The sequence below is a fragment of the Budorcas taxicolor genome, chromosome X (genome assembly GCF_023091745.1).
Source record: "Budorcas taxicolor isolate Tak-1 chromosome X, Takin1.1, whole genome shotgun sequence".
NCBI lineage: Eukaryota > Metazoa > Chordata > Mammalia > Artiodactyla > Bovidae > Budorcas > Budorcas taxicolor.
The window spans coordinates 102,805,002-102,831,931 of record NC_068935.1 but is presented as its reverse complement, the minus strand read 5'-3'; the positions used below and the strand labels follow the sequence as shown (position 1 = coordinate 102,831,931).

General features: G+C 35.1%; 1 protein-coding gene and 1 pseudogene across 1 annotated transcript in view; both read left to right on the top strand.

Moving 5' to 3' along the window:
• Positions 1-26,930, top strand: part of USP9X (ubiquitin specific peptidase 9 X-linked) — an 80,564-nt gene that overhangs the window by 10,636 nt on the left and 42,998 nt on the right. Inside the window, exons 6-17 of the mRNA XM_052663670.1 lie at positions 890-1,005; positions 1,208-1,459; positions 1,532-1,670; positions 3,361-3,513; positions 4,592-4,696; positions 7,063-7,269; positions 8,601-8,737; positions 9,894-10,027; positions 19,367-19,454; positions 22,045-22,387; positions 24,619-24,714; positions 25,484-25,695. Coding sequence (XP_052519630.1) covers positions 890-1,005; positions 1,208-1,459; positions 1,532-1,670; positions 3,361-3,513; positions 4,592-4,696; positions 7,063-7,269; positions 8,601-8,737; positions 9,894-10,027; positions 19,367-19,454; positions 22,045-22,387; positions 24,619-24,714; positions 25,484-25,695 — 1,982 coding nt within the window. The remainder of the gene's footprint in view (positions 1-889; positions 1,006-1,207; positions 1,460-1,531; positions 1,671-3,360; positions 3,514-4,591; positions 4,697-7,062; positions 7,270-8,600; positions 8,738-9,893; positions 10,028-19,366; positions 19,455-22,044; positions 22,388-24,618; positions 24,715-25,483; positions 25,696-26,930) is intronic.
• LOC128070356 (GDP-Man:Man(3)GlcNAc(2)-PP-Dol alpha-1,2-mannosyltransferase-like) lies at positions 14,988-16,528 on the top strand (annotated as a pseudogene).

Below are 26,930 nucleotides of genomic sequence, written 5' to 3'. Positions count from 1 at the left end.
GCAGAAATGACTTTTGCTTAAGACCTAATATAGAAAGTGCCCCTTCCTCCCCACCCCCCTTTGTTTTTCTTCCCTTAGGGACTTCCAAAATGTAGCTTTTTAGAAGGCAAGGAATAGAAAGCTGCTCTAGGTACATGAGTTTTTAAATAGACCTGATTCTTTTATATATATAAGCTATTGACTTGTTTTTAATTTTACCTATAGGCATGCTTTTAACTACACAAACTGTTGCTTATCCCAGCTGCATTGTACTTGTTGTCTCTTAGGGAAGAGGTTGAAAGGTAATTCATACTATATTGCATTGTGGTACCTCTAACATGAGAACTGGGGGTATTCACAAGTCAGCACAAAGCATCAACCAGCATGTTCTAATTAGGAGCAACCAACAGAATACCAGGAATTCATTTTTAATGGATAGGTCACTCTTGGGCTTTAAGATTATTGTGTTTCAAGGGTATTTATGGTTATTCACAGCTACAACAAAAAATAAATTTCCAACAGTATCTTAGGTTACCAAATAATCTATCTTTTTTTTTTAAGTCTTTTTACCCTCTTAAATTTTTAAAAATAGACCTTCAGATAATAAGGTATTCTCATGATGGGATCTTTGAGATAGAAGCATGGCTTCTAATTCCAGTTCACCAGTTATATTGATACAAACAAACAGCTGTGCCCTAATGATCTAATTGTACTACCAATTCTGCTTTTCTCTCATAGACAGGATTACTGCGAACAACATGCAATATTTTGTGTCTTTTTTTCAAAGATGGTTTTACATAATTATTTTCCTTTATTGCATTTCCTGTTTCCAGTGTGTTTAAGAAATTACTTCAGATAGCATTTTCCCTCCAAAAGTAGGAAGTTAACTTTTTTATTAACTGTATTACAGGGTTGGCTAGTGGATCTTCTCAACAAATTTGGCACTTTAAATGGATTCCAGATTTTGCATGATCGTTTTATTAATGGATCAGCATTAAATGTTCAAATAATTGCAGCCCTTATTAAGTAAGTTATGTTTTAAAATGAAACTTCAGTGCATTCTAGACATTGCTACTTAATTGCTTAGTAAAAATTGAGTTTCCTTTTTCAAATATGGTTTCTTTAGCTGGTAACTTGGATTAAAAAAAAAAACAAATAGTCTGAGTTCAGTCCTAGTTGATTGTAAGAAATTGTATATTGAAAGAAATTTCTGTCTTTCTTGTTTCAGACCATTTGGACAATGCTATGAGTTTCTCACTCTTCATACGGTGAAAAAGTACTTTCTTCCAGTGATAGAAATGGTTCCACAGTTTTTAGAAAACTTAACTGATGAAGAACTGAAAAAAGAAGCAAAGAATGAAGCCAAAAATGATGCTCTTTCAATGATTATTAAATCTTTGAAAAATTTAGCTTCGAGAGTTCCAGGACAAGAAGAAACTGTAAAAAACTTAGAAATATTTAGGTTAAAAATGATACTTAGGTAAGATATTTACCTCTTGAAATAATTTATGTGAATTTTAGAATCATATTTAACACTTAATTTCTCTTATAGATTATTGCAAATTTCTTCTTTCAATGGAAAGATGAATGCACTTAATGAGGTTAATAAGGTGATATCTAGTGTATCATACTACACCCATCGGCACGGTAACCCTGAGGAGGAAGAATGGCTCACAGCTGAACGAATGGCAGTAAGTCCTTTGATTCTAATTTCATGAATAAGAATCTGTCTAAGGCAAAAACCATAGCTCTACTTAAAGTTAGTAATACTGGCATTTTAAAGAAAACTTTGCAATTGGGAGATGTTTGGATCAATTTGTAACTGAGAACTTTTTGTAAGTAACGTGGTTTATTATTTGGTCTTTTTGGTGATATATAATTATTTGATGATAATGGGTAGCTTAGCACATCTTTTATAAACTTACTGCTGAATGTAGGTGTTCTGAAAATTAATAGCTGGGTGGGAGTTGAAATTGAGTGAAGAAAGGTGATTGGGTAGTATCTGGTACCTATTGAATGAAGTGACCTGTTCATTTGATGAGTTCCAGTTAAAGATTTTAAAATAGGAAATATAGTTACTGGAATAAGAAACACATGAGTTAATGTTTTATCATAATTGTAAGGACTTCACTTAAGCACTTGCGTTTTTATTATTTTGATGTTGAAAGTTTAGGAAATTTTATTTACCATAGATGGCTTGCATACTTACAGTTTAAAAATGAATAAGAATGCCACTTAAATATTGGTTGCATAATCTCAGTATATACTGTCTGACAGTACTGAGGAGACATCTGTAAAAGAACTGTCCTTGACCTCAAGGAGGCCTCAGTTTAATAGGGAAGATAATGATTAGAATGTGATCAAAGGTATGGTATGTGGAGGATGCCTTGATATTGACCCTGTATTAGGGGGTCAGGTGGTTTGGGGTATGTTATTTGTCTGATCAGCTTGTTGGAGGGTCTAGCACAGAGCTTCTCAGTGTAGTCTGAGATCTCATTCTGGTCCTTGAGCTGCTGCAAAGCCTAGATGAATACAGAAGATGGCATTAAGTGTTTAGGAACTTCTGTAGCAAATTGATATTGCCACATTTTCATTGTGTTCTTCAGAAATATATGCCTATAACAGATTCGAAGTAAAAATGGACCTTTACTAGCTCAGAAGTGTACTTCTTTCTCTAACATGTTTTCGGGCTATATAGTTTTTACTCTCATTAAGTTGAGTACTATAAAATCATACAGTGTGGGCTCTTACTTTGTATTATATCATGAGTTAGTTTTCTTTTATTGGCTTAAATATTAAGTAAATGGCTGTCAAGCAATATAGCATAGTGTTCAGACTTAGGAAGCCTACAGCCTTGATTCAGTTTCTGGTTCCAACACTACTGAGCCTGTTTATTTTTCTGTTAATAGGGCAGAATAGGCTATTCTGTTCATAGCCTTCATTAGGATTGTTTGAGATTAAACAAGCTAATGGATAAACAGTAATAGTGTAATTGGGTAATAAAAGCAAAATTAAAAAGTACCTTTTATCCAAATCAAAACGGGTGTAAAAAATGTAAATCCTAAAATGGGTCTTATACCTACCATACTTAAACCATGGTGATTGCTACATTTGAATAATAATTTTCTGAGTAAATGCTAGAGTAAAATATTTTTTAATGATTTCACTATTTTTAATTCATGGAAGCATTTCTGTTTGTGCAAAATTAAGTTCCATGAAATTGTGATTTTTCATAATTTTGTATCAAAACACGTAAATGTGTTACATTAGTACATTATATTTTTGTGAGTTTTTAAATTCCTACTAATGCTTACAAGTGTGAGCAATACTTTATGTATATATTTTTTAAAGCTTTGAGACAAGTTTTTGAATTCTTTTTAGGAATGGATACAGCAGAACAATATTTTGTCCATAGTCTTGCGAGATAGTCTTCATCAACCACAGTATGTGGAAAAGCTAGAGAAGATTCTTCGTTTTGTCATCAAAGAGAAAGCCCTGACCTTACAAGATCTTGATAATATCTGGGCAGCACAGGTAAGGACTTTAGGATGGTGGTTATTTGATTTGTAAAAAGAAACATACCAAAAATTAAAGAAATGAAGTAGTTGTAGTGAAATGGAATGAAGACTTACATTGTTTGAAAGTCCTGTCAAGAATCTTTTTGAAATAGCCATATTTTTAAAAATAAAAATAGTCTATCATCCACTGTATATATTTGGTAAAGGTCAGCAATTTGTAGGTTTTAAAAAAGAGACAAACAGTAAAATAATGAGAAATGTCTATTGAAAGAGTATAAGACATCTATAATTGATTTCTTCATATACTTAAAGAACTCTAGTGTCAGAGTTAAATCACTAGATTATTTATAAAAACCTGTAATAATCCAAAGGATTAATAGTTTTTAGAAGGGTAAGTAATCTTTGGTTTCAGAAGTAGAAACTGTGTGATTCCTTTGATTATCTTAATGACAAGTTCTCTGTTCATGGAGCACTTGAGAAGTATTGATGAGTTCTAGACTACAAAGCTTTGTTTATTGAGTTTGTTGTTTAGTCGCTCAGTTGTGTCCAACTCTTTTGGAACCCCATGGATTTGTAGCCCACCAGGCTCCTCTTTGCATGGGATTTCCCAGGCAAGAATACTTGAGTGGGTTGCTATTTCCTTCTCCAGAGCATCTTCCCAACGCAGGGATTGAACTCACGTCTACTGCATTACAGGCTGATTCTTTACCACTGAGCCTACCGGGGAAGCCCTTATTGAGTCTTTAGGAGCTGAGAAAACATTCAATTTTGTCTTCGGTTCCAGTTTTGAAACAATACCGCTGGTGTGCCTTACTATTTTCCTATTTGCATTGTTAAAATCGGCATGTTAAATTCAATAAACTGTATTAAAAGTTAACATGAGTTCCCAAAGTCTACATTAACCATGTATATCAAGAAATCAAGCTGTCAGGTTTTAGATGGCTGTTCTAAAACATTTAAAATGTTAGGAATTTTCTTAGGTTACAGAGTTAGATGGAGATGGGAACACTTTATTAATTAATAGTCTTCACAGACAGTATATGCTACTTATTGCTGTTTAGATTTTAGTGTGCTCTGATTTTGTTTTTACATAGGCAGGGAAGCATGAAGCCATTGTGAAGAATGTACATGATCTACTGGCGAAGTTGGCATGGGATTTTTCCCCTGAGCAACTTGATCATCTTTTTGATTGCTTTAAGGTAATAGTTAATGTAGTTAAGTAGTACAGTTTCATTTTTAATAGATTAATTCATCAGATCTATGAATGATTCTTACCTAGTAAATACTTAAATAGGAATCATTAAATGATTTCTGATGTAGCAGAATTGACCATTGTTTTCTCTTTCAGTGAGCACTTTTTATAATAATAGCCCTTACAAAGAACCTTTTTTTTTTTCTTGGTTTTTAAACTCAGGTGATCAATTTGGATTCCTTTCCTCCTAGCCATTTGTGTTTTTATTATAGGTTCTGTAGGACTGAAGGGAAAGATAATTGGTTACAATGAAACATCGTCAACAGCAAGGACTACCTGCTGTGGGTAGTCCTGGTAGTCTAGGGTGATATGCACAGGCAAGCTGGAAATGTAGTTCATGGACTTTGTGGAATTGTGATTCATAAGCTGTATCCCAAGAGCACCTATGGTCATATCTGCATTAGTGCCGTCATGCACTTTTTAAGGCCATATTGTATAGTGGTCTCTCCAGTTACTAGTATTGGGTTTTTAAAAGCCAAGTGATAAGTGAATTTGTGGATTAAGAAGACAAGACGCTATGGCAGTGTTCACAAAGGGGTATTCTGTTGATAACTGGTGTAAGATCATGAAGGTATCTTGTTAAAAATAGGTTATACTGACTGCTGATGGAAACAGAAGTTCCTGCAACCACTTAGGAAAATAGTTTGGTGTTTCTGGAAGAGTGTTAAGATTTTCATGACAGTCAGTTTGAGTTCTGAATATATACTCTAGAAGAACTGATGCATATGTGCACCAGTATACACATTCAGCATTTGCAGCAGAATTATTTGTAATAGCAAAAAATTGCTATGTAAGTTGGGTAAATGGTGGAATGTTCATGTAATGAAACATAACAATGAGAATGACCAACTCAACCACAAGGATGAGTCTAAAAAACAGAAGGTTGAAGAAAGGAATGAAGACACACAAGAATTCATAAACCTTGATAGAACATAAACTTCAGAAATAGACCCAGCTAGCTTCTGGAGTGCTGCTTACCATTTGTTATTTTCATCCTGGGTAATAGTTACATAGGTGTTCATACTGTGTACTATACTGTGTATGTTTGTACCTTTCTTGATGTGTATTTCACAGTTGAAGAAAAAATGATACCAATTACTAGCTTCCATCCAAGACCAATTAACTCTGAGTTGCTAGGACCTGAGAGTCTGTATATATCATAGGTGGTGATGTGCTCTTCCTTTAGGAAGCACATTATGCTTGGTGGTATCTTTAAAATATTCTTAATTGTAATATAATCTAATATTTCAGCCATATTCTTAGCAGCTTCCTCATATTCCTTTCATAATTTTAAGGGATTTGGAGGAATTGGAAGTATGCATTCCAGTTGACTTCAAGATATCCTATATTTATCACATTGTTAATGTCTGTGTAATAATTCCATTGAAAGAATCTTCTGTAATTACTTAATCATCCTGCTATTTGCCATTTGGTTGCTTTCAGTTTATTTTCCAATAAACAACCAATTACCAACTTTATACATATACCTTTCCCCACGTTGTTTAGCAACGTCCGTGGTTTCTACCCACTACATGTCACTAGAGCATACACACACACACACACACACACACACACACACACACACACACACCCCATTATATAAACTGGGTGTTTAAAAAGTAGTATTTTAGGGAGGGTTTTTTGGTTGTTTTGTTTTGTTTCTTTTCTGTTTTAGAATTTTTAAATGAGTGGCCAGTCTTCTACTAAATTGAAATAGCGTTGTGTCATGTCTGTAAGTTAGAAACTTCTTAGATAATAACAGACTTTGTTATAGACTTTTTTATGTGTGCAATGCACATTGCTTTTTCATCTATTATGAATATTTTTGTATATCAAGTTGTCTTTAACATCTTTTAATATAATTTTAAAGGTACAAATGACAGACTGAATCTAAGGCATTAGTTTTCAGCCAGAGGCTCTTCTGCTTCGCAGAGATGCTTGGCAATACGTGGAGATATTTTTGGTTGTCACAGATAAAAGCAGGAGTTGCTACTGGCTTCTAATGGGGTGGAGGCCAGGGGTGCTATTAAACTTCTATAGTGCACAGGACAGCCCCCCACAACAGTTTTGCTAGTCCAAAATGTTGGTAATACCAAGACTGAGAAACCCTGATCTATGGTATTTAACTGTAAATGGAGAGTTTTTATTTTTCTTGGAGTTTAAATCTGTCATATCTTATTGCTCAAATACCAGTTGAATAATTCTGTGCTAAGCTAAGTTTTTTTCTGATGAATATTGTTTATATGATGACACTTTTAAGCAGTGATGAATAAATAGGTGGTGTTGCCATATCGTTTAAAATTTATTTTCTAGGCCAGTTGGACAAATGCAAGTAAAAAGCAGCGAGAAAAGCTACTTGAGCTGATACGTCGTCTTGCAGAAGATGACAAAGATGGTGTGATGGCACACAAAGTATTGAACCTCCTCTGGAATCTGGCCCATAGTGATGATGTGCCTGTAGACATCATGGACCTGGCTCTCAGCGCCCACATAAAAATACTGGATTATAGTTGTTCCCAGGTAAGTGTGTGCTGTCTTGCTCACTTTTTGTGACCTTTCTCTTTCACGATGAGGATGGCTTTTAGATATAGAATAGTTCTAGGTTTTTCTGACATTATTTTTGAAGTGATCTAAGAATTGACATACTTGGTTCATGTGAGTCTGCCTTCCTGTCTTTTATGTCTTAAATTTTCTGCATCATCTGAAAATATTTTAGTCTTCTTGGTAGAAAGACAGTATAAATAAGTTACAAAGTCGTGATAATGTCAGATGTGTGGTGCTAAATACCAGTTTCAAGTAGATCATAAGATGCTAAAGCTAATTATAGACTTCAGAGGTAAGAGAAGTTAGGTTTTCTTTGCTTCTTAGGAAAGTTAAGAAAAATTAATAGAATTTCCTAAACACTAAAACATTTAGTGCCTTCCCTATAAGCAAGTCATACAACTTCCCTGCATTCTAACTTGTAGCATGTGTATCTTTTAATTCATGGTAAAATAAATATTGCTGAAAAACTAATTTTCCTGCTTGTTAAAACTATTTGCTGTACTGATGAACTGAAATTTAGATAAAAACCAATAAGTTCAAGCAGGTGTAGGTGTTTTTTTTTTTTACTATACTTGTGATAGTTCATTAAGTATTTGGTATATCAAATAATAAGAACCTCGAGTTTAAATTATTTCATTAAACACACAAACACAAAATAAAAGTAATCTGAACTTAAATTTTTAGATACACAAATTACTATGGACTCAGGGAAGGAGTAAAGTAAATAAAGTAGGAGAAGTAAAAATATTTGAAGTAGTTTTGATTTTACAACATTAATTTTCGATTGCTTATCACTGTTTCTATCTCTTTCTCTCCTTGTGTGTATGTGGAGATGTCCTTATTTTTATTTTTGGTGAATTTTTTTCATTCAGTTGCTGTACCATTGTTTCCTTGGTAAAATACAAATTTTCTGTGTTCTTATGCTAAAAACAAATCCATACAGAGTAGCAATCGGAGTTACATGTTCTTGCTGGATTTTTATTATATGGTAGAATCTCTTAAAACATTGGATAAAGCTTAAATGCCTACCTTCTGGCAACTTTTAAAATCAAACTTTCTGTCAGTGTGCTTAATACCTTTCATTAGATATATCTGAATCCATGTCATGTTGAGTTTTTATAATAGTATTTAGGAGTTTTGGTAGTATATGTAGAATAAAAGCATATTTAAAGCAGCTTTTTTTTTATTCTTTACTGCAACGATGTTGGTATTACAAGAAGAGCTCTATTTGGTAATTCTCAAACTAATTTGAAGGTAGAATTCTTCTGAGTATTGACCTATATAAAACACTGAAATTGTTTCTTAAGGACCGTGACACACAGAAGATACAGTGGATAGATCGCTTTATAGAAGAGCTTCGTACAAATGACAAATGGGTGATTCCTGCACTGAAACAAATTAGAGAAATTTGTAGTTTGTTTGGTGAAGCACCTCAGAATTTGAGGTAAGACTTAACAGAGAATTTCAATATTTTTAATTACATATTTTACTGAAAAGAAACATTGTTTGGTGAAAGCAGGTTTTAAAAAGAAAACTAGAGTAGGGTGACAGGAAGCTTACACACTAAATTCAAACAAAAGAGGATTCCTTTATCACATCCACCTCTTTGATTTTACTGATGAAGAAGACAGAATTTAGTGATAAGTATCAGAATAGAGGTGATAATACCACCTTCATGTTATCTGTTCCAGCTCATATAACCAGAAAGTCCAAGAACAAATAATTTCAGTAACTAAAGTTTGGCATGTAAGATATTTAAAGTTGGCTGTTTAACAGAAATTTAGCTAAAATAAATCAGAAAAAAAGTATTTTCAAACTACGCCTTGTCATCTTTCATCATTTAAACATACATGCAATCTAATATTTGAAATTAACTATTTAAAAAACCATTAGATTTATTTAACTGTGAAGACTTACATAGTATGACATTTCAAAGTCAATAAAACATTAACTATTTCAGAGTAAACTGATCATGGAAAGATAACATCTGTAAGAAAGAAAAATTAATGGATTAGCGTAGATACTCGTGAAAAGGGAAACAAAGCAGGAGGGATAAAATGAAATGAGGGATGACATTAATAGATAGAAAACATGCCACTGAAAGTACATTGGCATACTTGTTAGAAATAAGAGAGAATTCTGTACTTTGGCTAATAAAATTTTAATGAAAGCCCTTTTTTGATTAAATCCTCCACTACAATTACAACATGAATCTTTGTAGTGCTAATGTTACAAGAAATGTTCCTGTTTTATAACTCTGATAATAATCATGTAAACTTAGAAGCACCTTGGTACTCCTGTATACAGTATAGAAGAAGACATCAGTCACTGACTTTTCCCATGGTGTGAATTGGAAAATATTAATGCATAGTTTTTGTATAAAGTAAGAATAATGGAATTAATGTCTTATTTTTGAGGCATTGATTATTTTCTTTTAAATTGCTTAATATTATCATTAAAGTAAATAGCCAAGTTAATTCTGTTACGAAGGAAACCATTTTAAGTTTAAATTAGGAGCTAAGAATTTAGATTGTATAAGCTCTTTTGATTACAGCAGCATTTAATTGCCTAATTATATTGTTAAGTTCTTCTCGTTTCAGTCAAACTCAGCGAAGTCCCCATGTATTCTATCGCCATGACTTAATCAATCAACTTCAGCACAATCATGCCCTAGTTACTTTGGTAGCAGAAAACCTTGCAACTTACATGGAAAGCATGAGGCTGTATGCTAGAGGTATGTATTGTAAGCTAACATGAGCTATGGGAAATCACAGCAGTTTCCCTTCCCAGCTTTTTTTTAATCAGTTACCATAGAAGTGACAACAGATATATTTTTAAAGATGCAAGGTAGTTGGTTTTATAAATTGTGTTCTTTTATGAGCTTGTGATCTTCTTTTACTTCTGAATCTTACACACCCTAAACTCCAGGCCAGCAGTTCAAGGCTCTTTACTAAGCACTTGCCTTTCTTACTCTCCTTCTTAAATTGATTTCTTTTTCTTCCCTGCCTGGGAGCTCTGCCTGCCTCTACTACAATTGGTTGTTACCTTTCTAGGTATGTACCTGACTCGCTTCCATCCTTTGTTTCCTTCCTACCACCACCTTTATCTTTTTAAGAAAACTTTTGTCAAAGTCTGTTCTTCCAAATACCATAGTTCTTTTGTAATCCTAAGTCTGTGTCTCATAAGTTCTTCAGACTTTATGAATTGAAAGTTTATGAGATCGAGACTACTAGAGTCCACATATTTACTCTGGATTTCAAAGTGTAAATTTGTTTTGGCGTCAACAGTCAGTTTTTAAGCGCCTGCCATATATGGAGCTCTGTTTCAGTGTGTTTTTGCCCTCTGACAATTGTGTCTGAATGTGTGTGCTAGAGGACAGATGGGTTGTTGGTACATATTCCTCTGTCTTACACCGAATTCATAGGCTCCAAAATAAACCCCCAAACTTTCTTGTAGGTTGAAGTTGGTCCCCATAGCCACAGAAAGAAAACTTTATATTACCAGAGAGAGAGAATTAACATAGTGAATATTGAACATACCACTTCTTTAACATGTTAGAGTCTGCAGAAGCCAATATATGTATTAAAAATGAGGATTTTTCTCATACCTCTATTATTTGAAGATTTAGACTTTTGGCATTGTTGAATAAAATTCCAACGAAGGCTCTTACATATTGCAAGGATAATTTTCCTTAACACTTCAGGTACATACATACATTCCCATATAAAATTCAGGTAAACATAATTGAAAAATGAAATAGCTCTCAGATACCTGAGCTGATTTTGTTGACTGTCTTCCATTTACCACTCTGAGCATAAGCAATCTAAGCATGAGGCAACTGATAGGCACCAGGCAGTGATCTTTTATCGTTTCATTTCTTAGCTCCTTCTAAGGAGCATGATAGAATAATCATGGCAATGATTATTATTATGAATGCAGCCAACATTTTGGACATGTTTACATATGTCAAATGAAATCTGAGAGAGGTATAAGCTTAGTTTAATGTAATTGATTCTTCATTATGATGTTACCTCCTCTTTCTGGTACAGTGCCCTCAACAGAAGCTAATGCAGGCCTTTCCGCGCGTGCCCCCCACCACCACCATGAAGCCTTAATATAAATCACATGACTCCATTGCTAATTTTTACATACTTTATTTGCATATGGTATTTCATTTAATTTCATTGGCACAGGTTGAGACCCCTGCTGTAGAGGCTATCAGGAGATGGTAGACATGCAATTCAGCCTCACTCAAATTTTCTGCTCCTTTGTAGTCAAATTCTACATGAGTCTTTGCTTCATCTCGGTTGCATGGACTTAAAATCTTCAGGCTTGAGTTTCCCCTTCTTATCTGTATCTTCATAAAATAAGAGCTGTAAATCTGCACAGATTGTCTAGATTTGAAACATGACCTAATGTATTAGGTGTATGACCTTGAACAAGTTATTTATGCTAAAATAATGCCTGGCACATAGTAAGCCCTTGAATTTTTGTTGCTATGTTCCCCTGAGTTTATTGGAACCATACTTTCTGTTTGGCCTAACCTTTGATATACCTTTTCTTCCTCTATTATAGTACTCTTCTGATTAATTCTGATCAGTCTCCAGCTAGTAAAATTCTCCTATTAAAACAGACTTTTCACAGCATTTAGAAATTGGTGGTTGATGATACCATCAGTCACCAATTTCCAGGTCTATAATTCTAAAATAAATTTCTTTTAGCCTCTATATAATAAAAGTGTTGCATGGATCCCATTAGGTATGAGACCTTATTCAGTAGGATAATATCAGGCTCCTAGTTTACTGATATTCTTAGTTTCTGATAAGTATTTCACCAATATTAAGTATTTGTCCTGCCCATGTTTCATCTCTACTAGTATCTTAAGCTTTGGGGAGGGAAAAAACCCACTTCCTCAATAGTACAGTCAGCTGATTCTACCTCCTGTTTTAGCATTATTCGTAACTAAAATTATCTTCAATATTTACTTGTGTTCTTATTCTCTTGGTGCTTACCAAATTATTCTTTAGAAGTTTTTTATGTGCATACAACACAATACAAGACCATCTTTCAGTTTCTACTTAAGTTTTACCTTATTGGTAGGATAGACAGTTCTGACTTGAACACTTATAAAGGTTTTATTTACCTTTTTCCCTTGGTTTCTAGATAGAGTTGGAGGACTTGTCTTTACTGTAGATCACATTTTTGCATTCTGTCTTCTAAGGGCTGCCACTTTCAATTATGTCCTCATATACAAGGAAACCCCACTAAAATTAACAACTGATTTATCAGAACATTGAAGGCAATAGGACAACCTATTCAAAGTGCCAGGGGCAGAGGAGGGACCTGACAGCTAAGAACCTTACATTCAGCAAAACTGTCAATATTGTAAAGATATTCTCAAACACTGGGATAATTTGTTGTTAGCCAACTTGCCTGAGAAGAAATACTAAAGGAAGTAATTAGACTGAAAGCAAGTGACAGCAGACAGTAATTCAGAACCACCCAAAACCAGCAGAATGTATATTCTTCTCACAGATACACAGTATTCTGCAGAACAGACCATACTCTAGGCCATAAGCAAGCCTTACTAACCTTAAAAAGTGTTGAAATGATACAAAGTAGGGTTTTTTTGGTCCACAGTAGAATTAAATTATAAATTAAAAAGTAAATCTGGGAATTGCACAAGTGTGTCAGAAGTATACATTCATTACTGACCTAGTGGGTCAAAGATGAAATGACAAGTGAAATGAGAATATGCTGAGATGAATGAAAAAAAAAAAACATGAAATATAAAAACTAATGGAGTGTTCCTAAATCAGTGCTGAGAGGAAATTTATACTGCTGAGTTCTTACATTAAAGAAGAAAGATAGCAAATCAGTAACATTTCACCTTCAAAAAGTGGGAGAGAGAAAACTAACCTGTAAACAGAAAGAAATTAATAAAGATTAGAGTGGAGATAAGTGAAATAGAGAAGAGAAAAATCAATGAATGTTCTTCAAAAAGATAGCAAAATTCACAAACCTCTAGTTAGGCTCAGTTGGGAAAGTCAAAAAGATATCACTGCTAACCTTATGAAAATAAGAAAAATAAGAGAATGCCAAATTACTGAAATTGACTCAAGAAGCAATTGAAAAACTGAATAGGTATATAACATGTAAAAAGATTGAATTGGTAATCAAAAAACTTCCCACAAAGAAAAGCCCAGAACCAGGTGGCTTCATTAGTGAATTTACTGAGTATTTAAAGAAGAATTAACAGTAGAATTAAACCAATTCTTTCAAAAAGATAGAGGAACTGGGGCTTCCCTGGTGGTCCAGTGGTTAAGAATCCACCTTGCAGTGCAAGGGACACGAGTTTGGTCCCTGGTCAGGGAACTAAGATCCCACATGCCTCAGAGCAACTAAGCCCCCACACCATGACTACAGAGTCCATGCTCTGCAATGAAAGATCCAGTATGACAACGAAGATCCTGTATGCCACAAGTAAGACCCAACACAGCCAAAGAAATAAACAAAGAGGGGCACTTCCAGGCTCATTCTAAGAAGCCATTGTTAATCTGATACCAAAAGAATACAAAGACATGAAAAGAAAATTACAGACCTTGTGAATATAGTCAAAAGTTCTCAAAAAACAAGCGAACAGAATCTTAACAACATATAAGAAAGATAATCAATGTGTCCCTGGAATACAATGTTGATTTGACACTCCAAAGTCATTTGTTATAGAATAAAGGGCCAAAACTATGAGGTCATCTCAGTAGATGCAGAAAAAGCATTTGACAAAGTCCAACACCTTTCATTATAAAAACATTCAGCAGACTAGGACTAGAAGGGAATTTCCTCAACCTGATAAAGCACATCTCGATAGAGCTACAGCTAACATCATACTCAACAGTGAAAGGCTGACTACTTCCCTCTCAGGAACAGGAATGAGACAAAGATTTCCACTCTAGTCGCTTCTGTTTAACATTCTCCTGGAGATACTAGTAAAATTAACTAGACATGAAAAAGAAAAAGCATCCAGATTGGAAAAGAAACAGTGTCTCCAATCTTAGATAACACCATCTCATATGCAAAAAATCCTAAAGAATCTGCTAAAATCTATTAAGATTAATAATAAATGAGTTTCCATAGATTGCAGGGATTAATATCAGTATACAAAAGTTCCATTTCTATACACTGGCAATGAACATTCTGAAAAGGAAATCAGAATAATTCCGTTTATAATAGATGAAGTACAGTTGGCTTTTGAAAATCTCAAGTTTGAACTGTGAAAGTCCACTTATACATGGATACTTTTCAGTAGTAAACACTACAGTATTGAATGGTCCATGGTTGGTTTAATCTGTGTATGCAGAGAAACTGTGATTGCTGTTATACTTGGATTAACGCCTGTGGTGGTCAAGGCTCAACCGAAACAAAACAACATACAAATAAATCTTTGTGGTCTTGAGTTAGGCAAAGGAAAATGGTAAGGATAAAAAACAGTGATTGGACTATATCATAAATTTAACTGCTACGGATGATACTATCATTAGTAAAATGACAACCTGAGAATGGGAGAAAATATCTGCAAACCATGTATCTCACAAGGGACTAGTATCTTACAACCCAGCAATTAAGACATAATCCATCAGGAGCCAATAGAAAAGAGGAACAACGGAGAGCTTCCTGAGTTCAAGGGTCAGTGGAAGATGGCGGCCACCGAAAGGGGTTGGTGCTTATGCGAGTTGAAGTTGAAAATTTATCATTAATACAATAGCATCCTCAATAGCATTGTATATGTATTCTCTCCAGAATTCAGGTTTTTTAATTCATTATTCTTCCCTGGGCTAATTGCATGTGGAACTGTATATGTGTGTTTACTTACTGTTCTTTGGGGAATCCGAGTGCTGCTACAGAGAAAAAGTCTGTGTCATCTAGCAAAACTGGGAAAAATCAAACAGTGATGGCATTTTTCATCCATACTGCGATGCTGGCTGAGGAAGGGAAGGAGTGTTATGGTGTGCCTTAAGGGCTCTGCAGGAAAAGTCGGTGTCCCAAAGCAGTTTATGTTGTTTATACTGGTGATATCAATGTCAGTGACCAACAGATCCTAGAAGGCACTTAAAGAAGATTTAACATCAGGTTAACTCGCCCAGTGAAGTTTGTTTTCTTGAGGAACTGCTGCCTTGTGGAAGATTGACTGTATCCTCATTTCACACTGCTGGGCCAAAGCCTGGGATCCATTTTTCTGGGCTAGGAAACTGATGTAGTGCATTCCCGATGTTTATGTTGATGCAATGGGCTAAGCTTTCATGCTTCCTCTGTTTAAGTATCTAGGTTGGTTGCCAAGTTGGAAGCTATATATTCATTACCCCACCATCAGCACTGACGTGCTCTCTGTAATCAGAATGTGGAATTTAACAACGCAGCCTTCATTACCAGGAATCCTCCTCTCAGCAAAGTAAAGCTCATCTACTACTATTTATTTGCTTTTGTGTATGGGTTTGTCAGTTCTTACAATGCCGTCGTCATGGTCAATTCTTCTTAGACACTGAACCATATTCTCTCACTGTGGAAGGCTGGGAACTGCGCTAATATTGTTTATCCACCTTGTGATGTGCACACATTTCTGGATCTTCCCTTAGACAAGGAGAAGTCAACCTTAGAACACTTACTAAGGTGTTTGGCTGGTTTCAAGTGGTCAGTTGAGGCCTGAAAAGAACCATTCATTGCAGATCAGAGCCCTTGCTAAATTGATGAATAAGGAGAGTGAATCTCTTCCTCCACTTAAACTTGTCCTCATTGGAGGTTTTCGTAACCAAGATGATGAACTCAAGGTAAAGCAGCTGAGAAGGCTCAATGAGGACCTAGGAGTTCGAGATGTAGAATTTAAAATTAACATTCCATTTGATGAATTAAAGAATTACTTGTCTCAAGGAACAATTAGTTTGCATACCATATGGAACCAGCATTTTGGGATTTGGATTGTTGAGTGTATGGCAGCTGGCACAATTGTCCTCATACGTGATTCAGGGGGCCCGAAGCTGGACATTGTCGTTCCTCCAAGGCGAGAAGACTGGGTTCTTGGCTGAAAGTGAAGAGGGCTGTGCTGAGACTATGACCTGTATTCTCTCCAGGTCTGCAGAACAGAGGCTCCAAATCAGAAACAGTGCCCGTGCATCCATAAGCAGATCCTCTGATAGAGTTTGAAGTGACATTTCTATCGTCTGTGGAAAGATTATTCCAATAATGCCATATACAAATTAAAGATATTTTGTACTAAAAAAAAAAAGACATAACTCAGAAAGACTTTTCTTAATAGAAATGGGCAGAGAATCTGAATAGACATTTCTCCAAAGATATACTGGTGGTCAATAGACATGAAATAATGCTCAATACCATTAGTTATTAGTGAAATGCAAATCAAAACTTCAATGAGATACTAGTACTTCACACCTCTAGGGTGACGGGAAAAAAAGACAACAGCAAGTGTTAGCCATAGGCTAACTAATTTCATTATTTATTTAGAGCTGAATGTTTAGAGAGAGAACCACAGACATCCTGTTTATGTTTTATAAGCCCAGAAGCTCATCCATAGCAAAGTGGAAGGCTTCTCTATTCCTATTTAGCAGAGAGGGATCTTTTTACTTCTTGACTTCTTGTGAGTATAGTTTGGCTTTCACTGAGTGTTTTCAAAGCTCTTCTATATGTTCATGGTCCTGGCTCTTCAAGTGCTGCCACCTAAATAGAAGGAAGAGAAGGCTGAAACTGGTGGATAAATTTGATAGACTAGCTATTTGCATAGTCTGAAAGTGTCTCCCCATGAATTCATTTAAAAATAGTAACTTTACAGTGGAGAAACCTGGTGGAAACCACATTCACTGGGTGATCATAGTTGATGTGAATACTGCCACAGAGTGACAAACACTGTTCCCCCGATAATGATTCTTTGAGGTGGCTAGAGGGTCATTTCTGTGGTACTCTGCCAAATATCTAGCTTGAATCTAATCATAAGCATCAGAGAAGCCTACATTAAGCAACACGCAACAAAGTTGGCTCATAGTTTTATAAAAAGTCAAGAAATAGAAAGGATGTTGAATTCTCCAGATTAAAGAAGAGTTAAAAGGCACGGCAACTAAATGCAATGTGTTTGATCTTGGATTTGGAGCAAAGAAGGCATAAATGGGAATTATTGGTAAAATTATAATTGGAGTTATTTTTTGGTTATCTTAATTTGGGGTGGGGGGGAGATTGGGCAAGGACGCTACTGGAATTTAGTAGATAGAGGCCTGGGATAGTGCTAGATACACTGCACTGCCCAGGGCAGTCCCACAGCAAAGAATTATCCACTCAAATGTCAATAATGTGCTATTGAGAAGCCTTGGATTAGATAATGTTATTTTATCAGTGTTAATTTGATAATTGTGTGGTTATGTAAAATAATGTCTTTGTTATTCAGAAATACTCATTGCAGGATTGAGGGACATGTTGCCAGCTCACTCTCAAATGGTTTAGAAAAATCATACACATGCATGCATGCATGTAATGACTAATCAAGCAAATAGGGCAAAATGTAAACAGCTGGTGGGGTAAAGGTGATGAGGGTTTCTAATATTATTTTTTAAGCTCAATAGTGGAAATTATTAAAATTTCCACTAAAAAAGAACCTGCAAAGTAAAGCTGTGAGTAAACTAACTCCTTGGTGGGGGTGGAGGTGGTCCATTGTTTATTCAGATACTTTGATGCTCTGAAAAAGAAAATTGCTGACATAGTATAAGAGAATTCTGTTCAGTGTCTTGAGAAGACCTCTTGAGAATTAGTGCTTTGAGCCCTGATGAACTTGAACTTTTGGGGAGTAGACTATGTGTTTAGGACTTTGGGTAGATAGCAGTAGATGTAGAAAGCAGGTAGTCATAATACATTGGGCTGCTGTTCTTCACCAAAGCATCAAAAGATGTTTCTAAAATCGTAAATGTTCCACCTTTAAGATTTTGTTCAGAGAAGAAACCTCACTATTTTTGAAGACATTGATTACTATTTCTTAAGGGTCTCACTCATTTAGAACTCTTTAGCACCAGCACACATATACCTTAAGGTTCAGGCTGTGAATATACCAATAATTAATGCTAAGGGGAAATTACACAGTTTTTATTCCTCCATAACTTTCATCAGCTTTCTGGGAGAAATGTCACTGTTCCTGAGAAGTTGACAGCACTTGTTCAGAACATTTGCTTCAGCTTTCTTCTGCTCTAAGTCACAAATCAACCTGACCATTTCCAGATCATATGACTTTTTCTAATAAATGAAAAAAACAAAAACAGAAAACACTCTCCAAGGTGTTTTTAGGACTGGAGGTGCTTTTAAAGATTTTTTTTTTTTTTTTGCTCTGATCTTCCATAGCAAACACTGAGGCTCTTTTTTTTTCCCCCCATTGTATGATATACTCTAATGAAAGTAAAATCAAAGGGTTTACTGACTTTTAAGTTTTTTGTTTTAAGAATTACCAATTTAGGCTAGACCTTGTGATCAGTACCTACTCATACTCATGATAGAAGGGTAGGTTTTCTTAGATTTATCTAAGACTTTCATAACAACATGCTGGTGATAATTACAGTATGATAACTTTATTATATAGAAGAGCATCTTGTGTTACTCTAATGTCCAGATAAAAGTAGATAAAAGTAATATAATTTTTTATAACTACATTTTTTTTATGAAGACATTTCAATGTAACAGAAAGGAAATTAGAGAAAAAAGTTTGTCTTGGTGGTCAGTTCATAGACCATTCAGGTCAGTCTTATACTGTAATCAGACATTACTTCATTATGTATGAAAATTGGACAGAGGGTTGTATGAAGAATTATTTTTGATGACACAGTTAACAGACCATTTTTTTTTGGCTAGAAAAAAGGGACGATTATTTTGGTTGGGAAAAAAGATGGATAGAAATTATGGCTAATAAGTAAATTTCAAGTTGCCTTTAGTGATAAAGAATTAACGATCTTTTAACGACTTGTTTTCCTTCGATTAAAGTCAGCAATGATATGAGTAACCATGTGTGTAATGCACAATTTTTCTTAATTTGCAGACCATGAAGACTATGACCCACAAACTGTGAGGCTGGGAAGTAGATACAGTCATGTTCAAGAAGTCCAAGAACGGCTTAACTTCCTTAGGTTTGTTTTAAACAATTAGTGTTGCTCTTTCTAAGACACAGATAAAGAATGTCATGTTGATATGCTGTATGGCTAGGTCTTTGTTAGGTGGCTCTTGTCACCTTTGATTTTTCCAATCTGGAAATCCTTACATGAAAGTCACAGGACATTTCCCTGTGTGTTCATGATTAAATATTAAATTATTGACTGAGTTTTAACTTTTCTTCTTTGTAATATTTGAAAAGAACATATTTAAACCTTTTGTATAGACTTCTGGTCTTCATATTTGTTTATATTGGGAATATATTTAGTTTTTAAAGAACAAATTTCCATATTTGACACAGCCAGCTGGAGAACCATATTAAGGAAATGGGGACAAAAATCTGTTGGACCAGTAGCCTAAAAGAGTGATTTGAGTTCTCTGGTGCTTTGTTTATTCTAACAGTGGCTGACAAAAGCAGTCTGAAATTATGTGTTAATAACATTCTGTTGAGGATAGAGAAAAGAGATTTATTCCCATAATGAGTGAGTGAAGGCGTGAAAGTCACTCAGTTGTGTCTCACTCTTTGCGACTCCATGAAATAGTCCATGGAATTCTCAGGGCCATAATGCTGGAGTGGGTTGCCGCTCCCTTCTCCAGGGATGTTCCCAATCCAGGGATTGAATCCAGATCTTCCACATTGTAGGCAGGTGCTTTACCAGCTGAGCCACCAGGGAAGCCCCTTATTCCTGTAAGCCAAAACTAAATGTAGTCCAGGGCTTGATATACTCAGTGATTAGCTTTTAATGATTATACACTTAAAGATTTAAAATTGTTAAAAATTTTTGATGAAGAGAGATTTCTTGCAATTCAGAAACCCCATCATATATTTTCATAAGCACGCTACGTGAAATGCCCAAATTATCAATGCTTCAGAAAATCTATTGCATGTATTATTTTGATACATTGGGGAATTTTCTCCTGGACTGCATTAATTATAGGCTTGTGTTTATTGAGTTATGTGCTTACTTGGAAATATTTGCATAAGTAGTTACATTAAGATTTTAACTTGAAGGTAAAGTCTAGACACCAGAGTTTAAGAAATTTGGCCTTTGTTTAAAGCAAAATGGTTCTATAAGTTGTAGAGGGGTGGGGGTGTGGGGGTGGTTTTTCAGCCATCTGAATGAAAGGACCTTCCTCCCCAGGTTGAGAATCATTGCCATAGTAAGACATTGTTATTGATCGGTGTGTGTTGTGTCCTTTAGGTTGCCTAGAACAGAAGAGTGCTTATAAGCTCTTGCTAAATTAAAGTTTGAAATCAGAGAAGCCATTTTAGTACCTGCTCTGTTAGTACTTATCTATATGACGCACATCAGTTCTCTGAAGGCACAGGAACTGAACTTTACTCACTTTGCATTTAAACCTCATAGCAGCACAGGGAGACAGGTATTATCCCCATTTGATTAATAAGGAAACTGAGATTCACATGGCTTAAAGCTATGTTTGAAATCATGCAGCCCCGGTATATAGTTGGTTGCACTACTCAACTAGGTGTATCCAACTTCAGTCTTTGCTCTTTCTATTAGACAAGTGATTTTTCAGACCTACTTTGGAGCCTTAGGGCTTCTGAGGAGCTTCCTCTAAGATTTCTGGACAAGCAGTGGGAGGTTTTCTCCCCCTTTCTCACTTCTTTCCTCCTCTTCCCAACAGTTGGAGCAGCCCTGCTTTTATTTTTTATACAGTGCCCTTCCAAATGGAATTTTTGCTTAAAGCAAAAAAGAAAAGAAGCCACACACACAACCCCAGAATGAAAACAGTTGTATTTTATCACATTGGACCTCAGTTTCCTGTCTGTAAATTAGACAGGGTGACAGGGTTAGGTAGGACAGCTGCTAGAAAGCCCTCTTTAAGCTCAACAGTCTAATGGAAATACCAAAGACACTGGAATTAATAACTCAAAATGCTTTGAAATGAAAAGAGAACCTTAAATACATTCACCTTACTCTGTAATTGGGTAAAGAGGCACCATTAGATTAGCTAAAAATTGTGTTAAGTTTTTCAGAATAAAATGAGATGTTCATTCTGTCATTCAGAGATACAACAGACAGGGTGGGTGGATGAATGCTAAAAGAAAAAGAAAGCTAACTGAAGAAACTAGGTGAAACAGAGTTCACCATTACTGTCTTTAACTAAACCTAATAGTCCTCAAACTAGAAAGACCCCTGAGAATGCCACTGAATAGTTGATAAGCATCCTGTTGAATTTTGACATTAAAGAGTTTAAGACATATGTAGGATACTCAGTTCAGTGTGGCCAAGTGCTGAGTGATGACAGATCAGATCATCAGCAGATATTAAAATTTAAGGAATTTTAACTCTTCATTGTTACGATTTATCTGTGAAAGTTACATGCATAGACTACCTCTTTCTCCAGTGATACCATATAAACAGAATGCTAAAACTCAGATAACCTATTAAACATACTTTCAAAATTGGCTGGTTTCAGAGATCAAATCAGGGAACAAATCTTTTTTTTTCTCCCACTGTATATCCTTTTGTTTTTATTGAAATATAGTGGATTATTTCCCATATAAACTGTGTAGATCTAATTGCTAATTTTATGTTTTTCAAGATTTTTATTAAAGGATGGCCAACTGTGGCTATGCGCTCCTCAGGCAAAACAAATATGGAAATGCTTAGCAGAGAATGCAGTTTACCTTTGTGACCGTGAAGCCTGTTTTAAGTGGTATTCCAAGTTGATGGGGGATGAACCAGACTTGGATCCTGATATTAATAAGGACTTCTTTGAAAGCAATGTACTTCAGCTTGATCCATCCTTATTGACTGAAAATGGGATGAAATGTTTTGAACGATTCTTCAAAGCTGTGAATTGTCGGGAAGGAAAACTGGTAGCCAAAAGGAGAGCATATATGATGGATGATTTGGAACTAATTGGATTAGACTACCTTTGGAGGGTAAGTGAGAAGTGGGAACTTGATAAACTGTGTATGTGATACAGTTTTTTCAAATAGGTAAGAAATCACAATTTTACATATAAATTATATGTGTATATACTGCTCTGATGCTTGTCCTAGGAGCTAGTGATAGTTGATCTTTATCTTACTGTGTCATCTGTCGTTGGACTTTTTCATCTCTCTCTCCCTCCACCTCCCCCTCCTTCTGCCACTGATATTCCTTTTCTCTTGGCTTAGAATCTGTCTGCCCCTGATATGTTTAGAATGTAAGTGCACTAACCATAGAAATCTTCCATGCCTGTCCATGAAAGTTATTTTCTTCCCCTTTTTAATTTAATGTAGACCTCTATTTCTTTTCAGTATTAATTTTAGCTTATTATACACTTAATGCTAATATAGAAGACAGAAAAGAAGACTTTATTTAGAAAGGCTTATGAATGTATACTTTATCAGCACTGTTTTAACTTGCAATATTATATATATTTTTTAGTAGAGTTACAATTGACATGCAACACCGTATTAGTTACAGGTGTACAACATAATGATTTGATGTGTACATATTGCAAAATGATCACAATCTATTGTCACAGTTTTTTGTTGTTTTTTTTTTTTCTTGTAGTGAGAACATTTAAGATTTACTTGGGACTTCCCTGGTGGCCCAATGGCTAGAGCTCTGCTTTCATTGCCATGGCCTGGATTCAGTCCCTGGGCAGGGAATTAAGATCCCACAAGCTGTGTGGCATGGTCAAAAAGAAAAATTTATTGCCTTAGCATTCACTCTTTCAAATATACAATACAGTACTATTAAATATAGCACCATGCTATATGTTACTTTGAGCCCCTTCACTCATTTGGCAAACACCAATCTATTCTCTGTTATCTATGAGTTCAATTTTTTGTTTGTGTTTGATTTTTAGATTCCATATATAAGTGAGATCATACAGTACTTCTCTCTCGGACTTATTTCACTTGGCATAATGCCCTCAGGTTCCATCCATGTTGTAGTTATTAATACATTAGTCCTATCTTTAAATATCTTTAAAAATCTGACCTGTTTGCAGCAGTTTATATTGTTTTCTGGATATGAAATGTGTTCCTGCAAACCATAGGCAGACTAAGTTGTTTATTTGATTATTCACACTTTAAGTGGTTTTCAGCATTTTTAAACAGCAGAAACTGTTTTTTAAAATCAAAGTTTACATAACGCTTCAAAATGTAAAACTAGTTGAGGTGAGAAAAGAAAGCCTGGTTGTTGTTTTTTTCTTGCGACTCAGTCTCCCTGTGCTTTACTTCCTTCCGCTTCCCGTGCCTGTTACAGGGTTCATCCCTAAAACGCTTCAGCACTTAGAGTTCTATACATACTTTGAAAACCACTGATATGATTAGATGATAAAGATGGGGTGGGTAGCCTTTTATGCTAAGCTGTATTTCATGTAATCTTGATTTCCTTTAACTAATTTAAATTCCTTCTTTAATATCTCACTACTTGGTTATTGTTGTTTAGTCACTGAGTCTTGTCCAACTCTTTTGCAACCCCATGGACCATAGCCCTCTAGGCTCCTCTGTCCATGGGATTTCCCAGGTAAGAATACTGGAGTGGGTTGGCATTTCCTTCTCCAGAGGATCTTTGTGACTCAGGGATCCAACTTGCGTCTCCTGCATTGGCAGGCGGGGCTTCCCTGGTGGCTCACCTGCCAGTGCAGGAGACCCCAGTTCAATTCTGGGTTGGGAAGATACCCTGGAGAAAGGGATAGGCTACCCACTCCAGTATTCTTGGGCTGCTGTGGCGGCTCAGATGGTAAAGAATCTGCCTACAATGCAGGTGACTTGGGTTCGATCCCTGTATTGGGAGGATCCCCTGGAGAAGGGCCTGGCAACCCTCTCCAGTATTCTTGCCCAGAGAATCCCTATGGATAGAGGAGCCTGGAGGGCTACAGTCCATGGGGTCATAAAGAGTCAGACACAACTGAGCAACTAAACAGCACTAGGGAAGCCCACTGCTTGGGTACCAAGGTGTGCTGAATTGCAGGAGTAAATGATACTAATGACAGCATATTTTATTCTTAGTGAAATGTGCCTTCCTTTCTTAACTTGATTTATCCAAAGACTTGAGTTTTGCTTTTTAAATTATTGAATGCTGTATTAAAAATACTGAAGGTATGGTTTGAATGGAAATGGCCAACTAAAATATTTCTTGAAAGATATTTACACTTGCCTCTTTTTTAATCTAGGTGGTGATTCAGAGTAATGATGATATTGCCAGCAGAGCTATAGATCTCCTTAAAGAGATATACACAAACCTTGGTCCAAGGCTACAGGTCAATCAGGTGAGGATTAACATGTATTAAAATTTTCACAAGTTTAAATTCTGATTGAACTCTTGTTAATGAGAATTTTTTCTTTAATTCACAATTAACTAGAAAATTTCTGTTTTTAACTCATATTATAAAAATATACCTAAATTACTTAGTCCACATTTCTGTCGTACAAAATGCTGTCTAAATGAGTCTCATTTTGAAAATTATCTTGAAGTGATTATTTTGAGTATCATTATAGTAGGAGATTTCAGCTGAATTTCTTTCAATTTTAACACCTCATCCTGAAATTCAGTTTTTGTGTGTCTAGTTTACACTTGTTAACTTTTAAATAACCTTAGCTTTCTTTGACAAAACATAATGAGTGTTTGTTGTTGTTTTTATTTTATTGAAGTGTAGTTAATTTATAGTGTTTTGTTAATTTCTGCTGTGCAGCAGAGTGACTCAGTTATACATATATACAATGTCTTTTTCATATTATTTTCCATTATGGTTTATCACAGGATATTGAATATATTTCCCTGTGCTATGCAGTAGGGCCTTGTTGTTTATCCATTCCATATATAATAGTTTATATCTGCTAATCCCAATCCTTCCCTCCCCTAACCTCTCTCCCCACCTTGGCAACCACAAGTCTGTTTTCAAACATAGTGTGTTTTATTATCAGTATAAACTCTTGTTAAATATGATTATGGTTAAATGAGATCTACCTTTAAGTTAATTGTTCCCATCTTTAATTATATAAAACTTGAACTGTCTTTATTTGGCCCACTGTTTGTAGGTGGTGATCCATGAAGACTTCATTCAGTCTTGCTTTGATCGTTTGAAAGCCTCTTATGACACTTTATGTGTTTTGGATGGTGACAAAGACAGTATTAATTGTGCAAGACAGGAAGCTGTTCGAATGGTTCGAGTATTAACTGTATTAAGGGAATATATAAATGAATGTGACAGTGATTATCATGAGGAAAGAACAATTCTACCTATGTCAAGGTTTGTAACTGATCTACTATGCTGCTACTAATTGACAGTCTCCTAGCCATTGGATTTTAAAAAGTGATGATGTACAGGAAGAAGGAAAGGAAGTTTTTCATTTTTGAAAATGTTTAGCATCTTGCTTAAGAACAATGTTTGTATCTTACAGAATCTTTTTTTAATAGTAGACCTTTTTTGTTTAGTTTTCTGGATCTGTTTTTTGTTGCTTTTTGTTTAGGGCATTCAAATTAAGTCTAGTTTCTTTTTACTCTGGGGGCGGGGGGTTGTTTGGTGTTTTGTTTTTGTTTTTGCCATTGACTTTATTGCCCATTAAATGTTGCCAGGGATTTTTGCCGTTGAAGTGTTTGGACACTGTTCGTTTCCACTTTTGAAAATAATAGTATAGTCTGATTGCAGAGTTAATTGGAAAGAACTCTTAAAATAGGCTGCTTTGACAGATAGCCAATATAGTAAGAAATATTTTCAAATGATTACTAACATTTCTTTTTTCACCCAATTTTTTAAGATATAATAGACATACAGCGTTTATAAGTTTATAATAAATTAGTATATCATGAAATGATTGCAATAAGTTTAGTGAACATTCATCATCTCATATGGATAGAAAAGAAAAGAAATTACTCTTCCTTTGTGCTAAGAACTGTCAGGATTTATTCTCTTAACAGCTTTCATGTATAACAGCATTTTGTTAATCATGTTGAACATTAGATCTGTAGTACTTAGTTATAACTGGAAGTTTGTACCTTTTAATCACCTTTATTCAATTCCTCACTCCCTGTCCTTCCCTCTGCCTGCTGATCATAAGTCTGATCTCTTTTTCTATGAGTTTATTTGTTTTTGAGGTATAACTGACCTACAATACTATGTTAATTCCTGGTATACAGCATAGTGGTTGAATATTTCATTACAGAACAATCACCATGATAAGCCTAGTTACCACCTGTCCCATGACTCTTACTTTGTAACTGGGAATTTGTGCCTCTTAAAATTTCCGTTACCTAATTCACTCATATTTGGGTCTATTAATATTTCTCTTAAGGCTTTACCATTTAGTAATTTCTAATAATATGTGTAATTTAGAAATATTTATTGAATATGAGCCATTAGTATTTAAGAGTTCTATTTTTAACCATGAAATTATTTAAACTGCTCCTTGAATATGTTTATTTTTTTGCTTCTTACCTGCAGAAAATAATATGCCAACATAAATACCATTGAGGGGATGAGTTTTG